Source organism: Triturus cristatus, chromosome 4_2 (assembly GCF_964204655.1).
Source record: "Triturus cristatus chromosome 4_2, aTriCri1.1, whole genome shotgun sequence".
NCBI classification, from domain to species: domain Eukaryota; kingdom Metazoa; phylum Chordata; class Amphibia; order Caudata; family Salamandridae; genus Triturus; species Triturus cristatus.
Window position 1 is genome coordinate 571,921,154 of NC_140586.1, and position 15,203 is coordinate 571,936,356.

The 15,203-nt window shown below is 45.3% G+C and overlaps 1 protein-coding gene across 2 annotated transcripts in view; it reads left to right on the forward strand.

Moving 5' to 3' along the window:
• VAV3 (vav guanine nucleotide exchange factor 3) overlaps positions 1-15,203 on the forward strand; it is a 1,147,877-nt gene that overhangs the window by 993,799 nt on the left and 138,875 nt on the right. For both annotated transcript variants that reach the window (XM_085602242.1, XM_085602243.1), the window contains exon 24: positions 9,745-9,832. In XM_085602242.1, coding sequence (XP_085458368.1) covers positions 9,745-9,832 — 88 coding nt within the window. The remainder of the gene's footprint in view (positions 1-9,744; positions 9,833-15,203) is intronic.

The window sequence follows — 15,203 nt, forward strand, 5'->3', positions numbered from 1 at the left end:
ATTTTGTAAATTTTACTTTTAGAAAGTTTGCATTTTCATGCCGTAACCCTTTGGTGCCTGCAGCCTGTTCCTGAGTCACATGACTGGGCATAGTTGGACTTTGTTAATTCCTCCAAGACAGCCACACAATAGAGGGATTGGGTGTGCAAGAATGGGCCATCACTGGTAGGATGCTGGGGCGGAGCTGGACATAGCCCCACTTGCAAATCAATAGACTGTGCCCAGCCTTTACACCAAATACTTGACAGTACTTCATCGCCAGCCTGGAGCCAGGGCAGAGGAGGCAGGAAACGCTAGGCACTCCAAAGGGAATTCCCTAGAAACATCTCCTACTTCAAAGAATGCACCAGGTATACAGATAGGACTCCCATACCCACTGTTCACTTCACTTTCTGGACCTGTCGAACGACTCTCAGAGGACCACCTGCTGCGGTGTCCTTCAGAGGACTGCTTCGCTGCCTGTAGCCTACATTGAACCCTCAGAGGCCTGCTGTGCTGCTTGAATCATGTGCCACTGTTTGAACCCAGTACTGCAAGAGTGACTCCAAGGGCTAGTTGGCTGGCCTCCTGACCAGAGCCTCAGGGAGAAAAATGGCTCCAACCATCTTGAACCTGTACCTAGTTCTAGCCTGAATGAGTCCCAACCCTCCAAGTGGTGGCTCCCGAGTCATGGGCCCATGGAAGCGGTGCCAAAGGTGCCAAGAGAGCCAAAATCTAAAATGTGGAACATAAATGATTTTCTTAAAAATTGCCCTGAGAACCAAGAACAGACTGGGACCAACCTGCTTGTCTATCCACCCAAGGTGCATCACAGGCTGGCTTAACTTCGCGGCAGCTCCCGCTAAGTTCTTCTCAGGAGCAGCAAATGCTGTTCAGCGGGGCATATCTCAACACCCCCCAGCATCATTTTGCTTGGGCAGGTATCATTAGAAAGGGGAGAAATTCCCTTTTCTAATGATTTCTCGTCCTGGTGGATCCCTACTTGGGGACCAGGGATATCTTCAGAGGGAGGGAGCACCCTCCACTCATGGCAATGGACTAGTGTTCTCCCCAATCCCCAGGCCCAATAGACTTACTGCCCCCTAGGGGGCAGATAGGAGAGGCCTTGACCCTCAATCTGCCACTGAAATGTCTAGTTTTGGCAGGTGCCCTAGTTGGTTGCCGAGCCCAGGCTAAAATAACACAGCTACCCACATTTCAAAGGTCATTTTATGACTGGAAATTATAATGTGTCCACATTGTGTTTTGGGCCCTTTCCTGCCCACCAACACAAGTGAGATGCCATTTGTTTTGGGAGACTTGGAGGAAGACTGGGTGGTGGAAAGGCTGTGGCATCCAATAGATTACAGAATTTTTCCCTCACAGAAATATAAATAATATTTGAATCCAAAGTTTGAGGTTTGCAATGGTTTCTGGGTAAAATAAAAAACCTGGTCAGAGTCACTCAGGTCATGCCACCCTGAACATCCCCAGCATTCTAGTTCTCAAAAATGTGCAGGTGTGATAGGTTTCCCTAGGCGTCAGCTGAGATAGGGCCCAAAATCCATGTTGTAAAAGAAAGAGTAAATTCTGCTGGGTGGAATATGATGTCTCCAGGTCACGTGTTGGAGTGCAATATGCCACAGGTGATAGGCCCCGCCACACAAATAGAACATTTGTTATTACCAACTGGATTTCTCTGCATTTCTTCTTTCCAAATGTAAGTCAGTGTGTAAGAAAAATTACATTTTGGATTATGCACTCTGAATCAGTTCCTTGTAAGGGTATCCACACATTCAGGGATGTACATAAAAACACAGCTCCTAAACTCAGCATTTGATATACAATTCAGAAATACATAGGTATCCTCCATACCCATTTCCCCTTTTTTATATTGTATTATATGAATTGCTGTATGGTCAGTACACAATGAAAAACTATTGTAAGGGGCAGCTCAGTTTTTGGCTCTGGGTAAATCGGGTTCTTGGAGTATCTACAAACCCTATACGTTATCTTGACTAAGAGGGTCTAATGGACAGTATATTATTTTTGTGTATCAGCTATTGTGATAAGAAGTGACAGAAGAAAACATTATCTTAAAATGGCAGATGTTTTCCAACTTGTTTTCAAGATTTTTTTTAATTTCAAAAGTTAGTTTTTTTATAAACCTTGGTGAATCTACACAAATTACCCCATGCTTAATTCAGAATGTTGTCAACATCTAAGAAATATATAGCTTTGCACAATCACTCATCGATTTCGCACAGAAATTGGGAACCTCTTTGAAAAATGTCAACACTGTGGTAAAAAGATTAATTTTTTTATTCAGCTTTGCATGTTCCTGAGGATGGTGACTTAAGCACAGGAAATCTTTTGTTGGTGCCATTTTTGGGAAAAAACGTAACTTTTTGTGGAACACTTTTCGCCTATTTTTCCCCAGACCCCCACAATGTAACTATGTTTTGGTTATTCTCTTCAGGGAATCCACAAACCTTGGGTACCGTTAGAGTATTCATTATGTTGGGGAAAAAGAACGCACATTTGACATGGATACCTTATATGAAAATAGAGTTATGGAGGTTGAAGCATAAGTTACCGTAAATAGCCAAAAAAAAGGCTCAGAACTGTGGTGGAATAGGCTCAGCAGTTAGGGGTTAAAGGTAATAGCATTTTATGCACTACACTTCAGGAACTGTGCTATAGAATCTAATGTTCAAAAGAAGATACTTTTGACTAATTATCTGGAAGTGGTTATGCAAGAAAAACTAACAAGATGGAACATTCCAAAGTTAAGGTACACCCTCTCCCATCTTTAACCACTAGCATAATACTAAACTCACCCATGCCACACAATAAATACTCATTTTCCAAAATATAATTTCTACATACACTGTCCTCATGGAATTTAACAACACACTTTGATTTTCAACCACATGACCGTATTTCTAACCATGTTACATACTTATTATACTTATCGAATTTCATGGTGGGGTATCCTATATACCCTCACCGTGTCACTGATCAGGGGCACTAGAGGCCTTTACTCCCATCTTGCCCAAAGTTGGATGTGGGGGTAGTGCCCACATTTCTTTCCACACCTTCTCCAAGGGTATTAGTAAGGGTATTGGTAACCTGCATTGTGCAAGAGGGAGAGGGCTTTGTTTTTGTGTTTGGGGCAGTTTTAACCTGTCCCTCTGCTGCGTGTCCTGCACCATACTGTAAGCCACAGAACAGTTGGGGCAGCTTCTAGCTGCTCTTTTACCATGCTCACCATTACAAACAGGGTATAGGAGTAGCTATGAGTTGCAGAGTGGAGCGTAGTATGCTTACAGATGACCCTGTGCCTATTCCCGTTATGAGCAGGCCTCAGGGTCTGTGATATGCCATGGTCCTCCAAGGACTGCAACATATATTGTGACACAGGGTAGCTGCCACTACACCTAGATGACACAGGACCATGAGCAACTATGTGTGCCCCACTGTTTCATGGCCCACAGCATTTGGTGGGCCAGAGAAAAGTTTTACAACTCCCACATTCTCTCCTCATTATTATTTATATGTTTTATTCAAATCCCCAGTCATTTGTGAGCAAGACAGGAAGAGTATGGGAGTAAATCCCTCCCTCATTTGGGTAATGTTGGGTGGAAGTAGTACAGAATCACTCCCTTAATCATGGTGGACAAGTGTTTGAAATTCTGCCTGCACTTGGACAATGACTGTAGATAGTAAAACACCATGTCAGCTTCAAGCTCAAAAGTCACACATCCCCAGGCATTCGCCGAATATGGGTAGTGATTTCTATGCCCACCAGTCTGTCAATGCATGCAGCAATTTGTAAGCCCCTGTGCTCCTGCCCCTCCCAGAGGGGTGATTGTGTACAGCATTCTATAAATTACATCTCTCACCAACATGGATGCCAGGAAGAGGAGAGATCTACATAAGTAGTCAGGCCGAAAACCCACTCACCTATCCATAACGTAACATTGGCTTCTTTCTCATTTTTAATGCAGAAAGGGAAAGAGGGCAAATGTATATGTAGTTTGCTACAGTTACGTGGTGCCTACACAGTGCATTTCTCTATCGCGTCTCATGATGGATTCTCTGTTTTGAAATATATGGAAGTGGCGCTTGCACATTACACACTCTTATTTTGGTTTATAATCTCAGAAATGGCTGGATGAGATTTGACCAACCAAGAGAAAGGACCAAATGATGTAAAGGCTATGGTTCCCTTTAAATTTAGGGAACTTTTATTCTGTGGGATAAAACTTTTCTAAGCCACGATAAATTCTGAACCATTTAAGCAACCTAGATCAAATTTGGCATGCTTATTGTTTGAATTTAGTTGTTTCACACATGTTTGCTCCAAATTGGTGACAGTGTGACTACTCCGTCACTACACTGCCAGCATAAAGGTCCCCCTGGCCGATTTAGATGTAGGTGGACTGTTGGACTACTCCGTCACCGCCATAGCCAAACCTCTCTAACGGTTAGGGCCGCTAGAGAAATGGTGTTTTTTGAGTGGGGTGCTAACCCTGCAAAAGCCACAATTCCTGTCAGGGTGAACCACTAAAGTCACTAAATTAACCTGTACGGAACCCTCTGGCATTTATGCAGCACACAAACAGTGATTAAGTGAAAACAAAACAAAAACAATTCCACACCAATTTAGAAAAATAGAGTACATTTTTATAAGTTAATTGACACCAAAATGACATAAATCCAACCATAGCAATGACTATTTAAAGTTTAAGGTAAAAATTAGTGTCTAAAAGATCAAAGCAAAAACAGTGGAAATCTAGTTGCGCAAGATAGAGTCAAAGTCGTAAAATATGTCCGACTGCGATGGAGTGCGAGTTGGATACAAAAATGTTGGTTGGGCCATGTCGGCCCTTATCTTTAGACTTAGATGAAAGTTTGAAAAAAGTGTTTGAGAAGGTAGACGTTCATCGAGGCAAGGCTGTGGGAGGTGTCCAAGGAGGATTCTTCATCGTCAGAGAGCTAATGGATGAAGTTGCCATGAAAATGTCCAAGTTCTCTTTCTATGAAGTTGAAAACCTCCAGCGTGACAAAGCTGTAAGCTGTAGTCAACAACAGCTCCATCAAGCCGGATTCCCCTGCTGCCTGGACCGCTGAACATGCAACATGCACACGGATCATCATTTCCTCAAAAGAAAAAAAACCTTCAGCTTCTGGAAAGCTCCTAGCCATCAGCCCGACCTCTAAAATGTGAAAAAGGAAGCCCCCCCCCCCCCCCCCTGCAAGCAACATTGGCTCCTGTACAGCCCCCCCCCATCATCCGCCAATGGCCGACAGATGCACAGGGGAGGAAGTGTGGGGAGGGAGTGTGGGCATTGGCCATTGGCCAGCACCCACACTTAAAAGGTTAAAAACAATTCTTACAGATAACAGAGGTTTCAATACTTCAGGGTTTTCCACTTTACAAAGAGAAATGTTTCTTTGTAGTAGAACTTTGTGAAAAATATGTGCAGGATAAAGATAAAAGACATAACATGCACATTTGTGTACCTCAGCAGAAGGAACAGCTATCTGATACAGTGTGTCACTGGGAATAAATATCCTTAGAAAATCTTATAGCAGGAGCAACATCACCACTTTAAAATAAAAAGTGTTTTCTTTATTACTCCTGTGCCAGTAATTAGACCTTCGGAAGTTTTCTGAGAAGAATATCTGAGTTGAAGCTAATATATACACAATACCTCTATCATGCGGCAATGCAGTTACAATTTATATCTCAGTCTTCATACTTACAAACTATGCATATATAATGTTACAGAGCTAATTAAGTATTCCATGGTACTGTGTCAAATATGGGTCTCAGTGTGCCTGTCTACCAGGGGTACTGCAAACAAATTTCAGTAATTGGCTTAGTATTTCTGGCTGCCACAGGTCATAATTGATGCCAAAGGCACAGGCACTTAATGCCTCTCATAGGGGGACAGTTCAGTCAACAGTGCTAGTTCTCAACAGGGTAAGGTCGTGTTGGGTAGTAATGCAAAAAAGTGAGCCCCAGTCTTTTCTTACACTACAGGTTGCTGAAGTGAGACTAGATTTGCAGCAATCAAATCTTATTTGAACATGGTTGTTTTCGAAGATTTGATCGATGCGACTTTCATAGCTATGTGCATATGACAAAGTCACTACCGCACTTAGCTACCCCATAACGCAGTGTAGCTTCCCACTATTAGGGGGATGGGTTTAGGGATATGCCTGCTTGGGGATACCCCTCTTCCCCTCTAGGGAAGACAAACTTCACTTCCTGAAAGGAGCACTGTTGTATTTCAACATGGACGAAACCCAGGGTACAACCCTCACCTTCTTTCAGATAAACCAACCATCCCATGGAAAATAGACTCACCCACCAGGCAAATGTCATACAGCAACGTAAGTTGCTTTCAGAGAGAAGGCAGTATATCTGGCTATTGGCTCACGTTGGATGGGTTAGGTGTGGACCCTTGTAGTCTGGACCATGTCCATCCCAGGCTGGCAGTAGTAGAAATTAATTCGATCATAGAAGAATCTCTGGACCACTAAATGGGATACATAGAAAAACATGCATTTCACTACCTTTCACCTTCACATGCAGCATTGTTGCTCCAAACTCCACAGGCCGGCCCAGAAGGCCACCATATAAAGGGAATAGAGTTACAAGGGAAGGTAATCAAGTGATTGAATCAAGTTATTGGTCCTTGAGATATGAGGAAATGCCCATTGTAATCACAGACACAGCACAAGGGTGTAGGTTTCAGCTTAGTGAGGTGGAAGCAAAACTAGGATGCCTACAAGGAATGATGAGCTCTAAACTCTACTCAAGCTTTTATTCACATGAAAAATGTGATTCCTAGTTGTTTTACTGTTGGAAACTCTACTTTTCAGTTTACTCAAACTATGGAGGTGCAGTCTTGTAGTCAGCAATCTTGCAAGGTACTTATGAAAAAACGACCAAGATGAGTGATTGGTGTTTGTTTTATAGGATTTTGTATATATTCCTGACTGATCTTTTAAAGAGCATTTACATGGACCGTCATGTTGTTTTACAGAGTGGAGAGATGGTGAGAATGTGTCAGTATTCTTTGCAGTGCACATATAAATTAATGTGGTTAATGAGATGCCAAAGATGTGTTGTCAAGTCAAGTCAATTCAATGAAACTTTATTCGGATCAATAATAATCCATAAAAGCACAGCAAATAAAACATACAAAATACCCAATAAGATGCTGTTTACAGGGGGGAGGAGCCAAGATGGCGACCGAGACGGCAGCGTAGATTCCCGGCTCCGTGAGCCTCCGCACCCCGCACGGATATCCTGCAAGAGATCCTTATTCTGCACCACGAGAATGTGTTCGTAAGCGAAAGTGGCAACCGATCGTGTGACCCCGAGGTTTCTGACTGCCATACAACCGGAGAAAGCAGCGATCGAACTTTGCGGCCCGTGCGGTCCCGAAGCCGGGACCTCGAGTGGGCACCTTGGCCGGGTGGCAGTTGAACAACAGCGGCCTGTGGTGACTGGGTGGAGCCGGTCCACCGGAGTGGAGCCCCCATCGGCTTGCATTTTGCCGTGGCCGCTCCCCCCTACTGAGCGCTGCGGACTGAGGACATGCCCGGGTGTACGATTTCCGGACTCTGTGGCGCTTGCCCCTGCCTTTGATGGTGAGCTGCCTGGGCGCCGTCCCTGGCCCGCCTTGATCCTTGCGGGCTGCTCCCGGCTTTTTGCGGGAGATGGGCCGTGGCGGAGACGACTGTTGCCTGTGACCGCGCAACGGCTGGATCTGTGCCTGTCCCGGGATCCCTGTCTACAGCGACGTGGCCCTTGAGGCGTTGTTCCCTTGGTCCCGGCCCCTATACGAGTCGGGCCTTCCCAGCGGCCATTTTGCCATTATGCAGCCAGCCATCCTGTCCGCGGGGACGCAGCGGGACTGGGGGTGTGTGACTTTCGGGAGTGTGGCGGAGCGATCGGAGGGAGCCGCTCTGGGATATGGCGACCTCCTGGAGGCCCTGGGTGCCCTTCATTACTCCTTTGCTCATGGCGCCGGGGTCCTGGGGGGGAAGCTGGATGGTGTGGTAACAGCGTTGGGACAGTGGCGGCAGGCTGGTCCACAGGTACGCAGTGGCTTTCCACACTGCACACAAGAGGAAGATGTTGCGGACCCCCCCGCGATTAGTGTACAGCCGGACACTTCGGACACTATGCTACCGTGTGGTCGGCCAACTGTGAACTTAATCTGTTCCGGAGGTATTGGACCTGCGCGGAAGATGGTGGCCTTGTCCCGTGCGCGGTCTCCGGCGGCCCGGGGACACTTCCAGCAACGTGTATCTCATTTGGCTGCTCCAGCCTATCTGGTCCTTGTGGGCAGTGCAGATCCTAGGGCAGCACTGGAAAAGACGCCCCTCCATGAAGCGGTCTGTGCGGATGCCCGGAGACTTCCACCCCACCTGTGTGCGGCGTTTCCCGACTGTTTTTGGACACTCCTGTACTTTGGGACATTGGACATGGTGCTGGGTCAAGGGGCAGGCATGGGTGGAATCGCAAAAAGCGGTCAAGGCTGAGGCTGATCCTTCGAGGGTGGTCACTTCATAGATAGGCGGACTCATGGTTATGCGCTCCTGGGGTCATTCGAACATTTGGTGTGTATAGCTTCCCATTCCCCCCCCCCCCTCCCCTATTTTTGTTGATATGATCGGCTTGGTACCGCTAATTGTTTGTTGGGGGGAGACCTCACCGTGCGGGAGGGAGAAGCCGGGGGTATGTTTTGATGGCCCTCCTCCAATTTATTATATTCTCTCCGCCCACCCGTCTGGGGGGGCCCTTTCTCACTCTCTTTTTCCCTGTCTCTTCTATATTTCGGGTCTAGTTCCAGGGCGACAGGCACACTGCTGGGGGGTGGGGCCATACTCATTCGCAGAGGTGCAGGGTGGGGGGATGGGGGAGGGGACTCTTTCGTCTTTATCTTCTTTTCTATGGCCTCCTTTTTCTCCACTGTTTCTTTTTGCTTTCTTTTTCTGGGATCAGTGCGATACACCACCCTGATTGTGAATCGTTTGCTCTTCATGTGTGCCACAGTCTCTGGGGGGTTCGCTGGGCTTTAGGTACGGGGACCAGTAGGCGCAACTATTTTTGATGTTTCTCCCCATCCGTACTTTCTCGCGCCTGCGCCATCGCCTCACTGTATTGCTGCTTATTGTTTGTCTCTTATCCTGACCCCTCTCGCTGTTGGCAAATTGTCTGGCACCTGATCCTATTCTTTCGTTTCATCATAAAATGAAAAACCCTCTCTCTCCTGGTGCCCTACCTGCGCGGCTTATTGGCCGGACTATATTGACTGAAGACTTCGCTCTCCGAGATGCCGCCTGTGTTGACATTTGCTTTTATTATCCTGATTATTTAGCGGCCGGCCCCGGGGGGTTGTAGGCTCATACGTGTAAATGATTGAAACATCAATAAAGGTTTTTCACAAAAAAAAAAAAAAAAAAAAAAAAAAAAGATGCTGTTTACACCAAAAATCAACAGTCCATACAAATTTTTAAGACATTGTTAAACGAGCACGAACCGCAATTTTTAAAAAAGAGCTCACACAAAAGACAAGTTCATGATTTTGACCCTGGATGACCATGAGATGTGTTGTCATTAATTTAATTACTCTTAAGAATTATGTCATGCCTTGTAGTTTGGGGATGCTTGCAGAAAATTATTGATTGTATTAATTAAAGGAATACTGCTGTTCATAAGCTATTTATTGCATACAGGTACAACAGTGATGTGAAGCACATCAAGGTTTTAACAAGAGACGGTCTTTTCCACATTGCTGAAAACAGGAAATTTAAAAGTTTAATGGTAAGCATTGATTTGCTTTGAACTGTACAATCTTAATTTAAATGTTAAGTGCCAGTGCACACTTTGTTTCTCACTGTTGAATGCTTAAAAGATGTGTCAAAGCTGTGTTAACCAAAGTTATTCCTGGAGCTAAAAGCATGTGATAATAAGGTTGTTCTAGTTTAAAAAAAAGAGTGAATGCCCCAGTGTTTTAGATTTATGAGGTTGTAGTGTATGCTATACATGGTTATATAGTTATTAAGCATTTTAAATGATATGTTTTAGGATAGAATTAGGTATTGATCCATAGGGCTTATTATAAATGTTAAAGGTTAGTTTGTTTCGTGAGGCTGGATTCGATACTTTGGTAGTTCTTAAAATGTTTGTTCACACTTTTAAAGGTTACATTTGTAGTTTAAGGGTGTTACATTTACACAGCGGTTTAAAATGCTGAAATGGCTGGCTAGACCGAATACGGCTTTTGTAGAGCCCTTAAAGCTCTTAAACATATTGGAAGGGTGTTAATGGTTCTAAAGCAAATATTAAAGTTTGAAATCCAATGAAACTGTTAACTCTTTCCTGTTTGTAATGTCTAAATAGAAACTTTTTCAACACATTTCTCAAAGTTGTTTAATATTCCAAATATGCTAGGGATCCTTTATTTTGTAGAAATAAAGTTCTTTTACGGTGTTTTAAAACCTACATTTATTTAAAACCACCAAATGTTCCCATTTCTATACAAAGATAGAAATTACAAAAATGGCTGGTGTTTTTCTGCCACAAAAAATTCCCAGAAAGGTTATTGATGCTGGTGTTGTTGGCATTTGAAGAATTTGTGCAGAGGCTGCCACCTATTCGGCATTCCTTCCTTCCTCCAATGACTTGAAAATAACATTATCTCTATAGAGGCCTAGCATTAGATGCTCGATAACATAACACTGACGCTGCATGAAATTCCACTGACAGGCTGTGGGGGAGAAAGTCCCCAGTCTAGATGTGAGCTGTGGCTCGGGTCCCATACAACCCAGACAGAGCGTTTCGCAGTAAAGAAACCCCGGCTCAGTTTTGGTAGTTGTGGCATGACCTGCAACAAAAAGATGTTGTTGGTAAACAGTTAGAAACTTAAGACGTAAAACATTTATACATTATGTTTAAATAAATGGAGAAAAGCTCAATAAAGAAATTGTCAGAAATATGGATGTGTGGGACCTGGCCCTTTCTGCAGGGTCACCGCAGTCTTTTGTCTTCCACTGCCTTCCTTTGCTGAACCCGTTTTTGTAGGCTTTTAGAACTTTGTGCACTTTTCCGTGCTAACCAGTGGTAAAGTGCTTGTGTGTCTAGCCTAAAGTAATGTAAAATTGGCGCACACCTCATTGGTACATATAATTTACTTGTAAGTCCCCGGTATCTGGCACTAGAGGTACCCAGAACCTGCTAAATAATTCTACTAGTGGGATGCAGCACTCATTGTGCCACCCACTAAAGTAGTCCTTAAAACAGATCTCAAGCCTTCTACTGCAGCTTGAAGTGCAGATTTAAACTGCCATTTCATTTTGATATGGCAAAATACACCTTTTACCAGGTATATCTGAAAGAGACACGTTAGTGATAGATTCCTTACCTTAGAATATCCCTATGCGTCAGACTGGATCCAGAAAGTTTTTGTCAGCAGTACCCCTGCGCGTCAGTATGCGTCGTCGTATGCCTCCGCGTACGTCATTGGTGTCGTAGTCGCTTAGATGATGTCACTGGAGCTACTTAGACGTGCCCACGCGCCCTGACGTCAGTTCTTTCTTTTTTCCACGCCAGCAAGCGCTGATCCGGAGAGAGCGGTACCCCCAGTCATTTTTTGACTGAGTTTTTTGGGATTTTTGTCTCTGTTTTTTGAATACTTACATTCCAGGTGTATAGAGATGCCCGGTTTCAAGTCTAGCGTGGCCGGTCCCCGCACAATGTCGGTGACGGATCCGCACCATGAGTGTCTCTACTGCCTGGGGCGCGACCAGGACTCCGAGTCGTGCTCCCACTGCCGGGCCATGGCTCCGACAACTTTGCGGGAGCGATCCCGAAAGTGGCTAGAGGTCCGGGAGTCAGCTCTGTGCCGTTCGAGGTCCTGGTCCCGTGGGAGGTCGAGGGACCGGCCGCTGAGCCATCACCACCATTCCAAGTCTTCGCACTCGGAGTCAGGTAAGGCGAAGCACAAGAAGTCGAAGAAGCGCCATCGCTCTTCGCCTTCCCCTAGCCGGTCGCGCAACGTGACTGAGGGTGCAGGTGGCACCGCCCCTGCAGCTCTGGCAGAGCCTCCGCAGTTGCCGAAGGCCTTCCCGCCCTTTCCGGGTCCATCGGCGACTCCAGCCCAGCTGCAGGAGTTCCTGTCAGCTATGGCACGTGTCTTCGGACCGTCCGACCCCGCTGTGGGCCCCGCGGGCCCGACTGGGGAGTCCTCATTCTTCGACATCACCAGCCCCGAAATCGTCTACGACTTCGGTCTTGACGCCAAGAGACCCCCTTGGATTCACACATGGATCCCCGTCCATGTTGGTTGGCCCAGTATGACCTCCACCGACATCGACAGCACCGCCACCGGCATCGGCCGACGCCATCCCTGGCCTCCTCCCCGACGTGGAGACGATGCCAGAAGGGTGTCGACCGACGCCGATTTTGGCGCCGTTTGGGAATTTCTATCCCTTTCTTCAACCACCTCCTTATGTTCCACCTGTTCGGCAGGCTGTGGAGGATGGGGAGGACTGGGAGGGGTCTGAGGACCCTCTTGCAGCACAATGCGAGTTAAACCTGGACTGGGATGAGGATTCGGGGGATGCAGGTGACCAGGATTATATTCCTGAACCTGGCTCACTGTCTCCTACTGTGGTAAATAAAATTCCTTTACCTGGACTTAATTTGATACAGAAACATAATAAAATAGCTCAGTAAAATGAGAGGCAGAATCCGTGGTATTAGAGGTTCGGAATGGGCTTTATTCCAATGAACGATTATAATCGGTTGCTCCAAGTTCCGTCACCACGAAGGTTCAGGAAGTGAAGTACATACATTATTGACAAGAAATGACTTTTATAGTACATACATTACAATGAAGCGAATACAGTAGGCGTAACAATTGATAAGGAAAATGACGAGTCATATGCGTAACCGAAAATGGGTGTAATAAGGAGTAAAAAGGAACATAATTGGTTATGATGTCATATATAGGTGGATCTATGAGATAATATTTGGCATAGATGCGCGCGCAGCAGCATGACGTGTGATTGACGTGCAACTAGGGGGTGAAGGGGACTTGACGTTTAGCTCTACATGTGGAGACGAAAAGTCTGGGGGGTCAAGTCAACCTAATCCCAAATCATATCTAACATCCTATGTTTAAAGAACTATGTTATCCAAAAAAGAAGGACTCTCGGACGGAATCTATTCTATACTGACTGTGTGTGCGTGTACAAGCGTCTAAGTGTCTACACTAAATGCGGAGGCAGGAATCTTCCATAGTAACAGGGCTATGAATTACTTGCATAAAGACAGAGAAGCCGGGCCTTTGCTCGGTAGCTGGAAGAATGTTTACTTAAACTACTAGACAGGAATGTATCGGCTGAGGGGGGAGCAGATAACTCGAAGGTGAAATACAGTTCTTGGCAGAGAATAGGCTGATGTCAGGCCTCGTGAGCCGCGCAGAGAATGAGACAAAGTTCATGGTCACAGATGCAGGCTCAGACTGGAGGTTTCAGAGGCAGAAGGCAAGAAGAGTTCGGTGACAGAATCAGGGCCTACTTGCCTGGACTGTAAAATGGCATAAGTGAACCATATAAAGGCGGTGGCCTTTCGTACTTAGGAATGGAATATCCGGCCTATTCATGGCGGATCTGACAGAGGACATGTTGACGGTGGACGCACATGTGTTTGCGTCTTCATAACTGGAACTGGAGGGAACATACATGTACTTGTAACATGCACATAGAACCGTTGGGGTCCAAGATAGGGGACATAACTGACCAGAAAAATCCATATTTCCACATTCCCTCCTTGTCCCCTACTTGCCCGTCAAGAGATATCAATTTTCATTAATCCATTGATCTGTTCATATAGCATCATTTGTTCTTCTTTCTTCTTCCGGGATCTTGAATGAAAATCTTGATGTGGAATGCACGATGTGGCACACAGACCACAGATCGCTGGTCCACATTGTACACATAGACAGCAACTGAATAGTATGAGAAGGCCAATACCTAGGAAGGATAGAACTCTCCATCCCCAGGCTGATATCACACTCCAAAACCAACTGGACCAAGTCCAAGTGCCTGGGTTCTGGTGTATCTGGTTTACAATCTTATGAAGGCGAGTTATGGCTTTATATACTGATGGCGAATTTTCTGGTATGAATATGCAGCAGCTTGATTCGATGACCCTACAAGCTCCGCCCCTATCAGCCAGGATGACGTCAAGGACAAGACGATTTTGAAGCACAACAATCCGCATAGCAGACTGCTCTTCTGTTAAATTGCCTAGGGCGGAAATAGTCTCATTCACTACTGCTTCAAGGGTTCTAGTTAATCTACGTATCAGCTTACTATTAGTAACAGTACCTATATAGGGAAAGATGCCTTTATTGAAATCTGTGTATTTTTCCCATGCTGTTTCAGTGTAATCGACAATTGGGAGATCTCTCCGCTCTCTGTTGTGTACTAAATGAATATTTCTATAATAATCAGGAGGAGCTAGGAAAACAGGTGGCAAAAGGAATGCAATGTAGCAGGTACCATCCCAATCTAGAGGCAGACGCATATATGCAGTCTGACCACATATAAAGTAGGAGTGGCGAGAAGCTCTAAATGAAGATTTGCCTTGATCACTGAATTCTACTATAGTAGTGCATTTACTATGGCCCATATGTATGGAACCAACCTTTCTTACACACAATTCACCCTTCGCTGGGAATACTGACATGGTGGGTAAGACTAGTTCAACTTCGGATACGACATTTAGAATCATGAGATTAGGTGTAAAATTACCTAATCCATATACTTCATTTTCTAGATCAGTTCCTGTTCTCTTGGGGCGACCCTCCTTGTCAGGGTAGCAGACCTTGAGTAAAACTAGGTTCAGGTTTCCCCATACCCACTGATCTTGGTAAACTGCTGTGTCTGAGTCTATGGAATTTATTAAACTAAACCATGCTCCACAGGAGCCATTATGTGTAAACGGATGTGGAAAGAAAGGCAGGACTCCTTCATAATTCTGATAGGGAGGGAGCCGGCCACACACCCAACAATTAGTTGCATTACTAGTCTGATGGGAATGATGTAACATACTAATGAAAGTGTTATTGCGCAGCGCGAGTCTATAAGACAATTCATGCGGAGGTAAGTCACTAAAAGAATGTTCA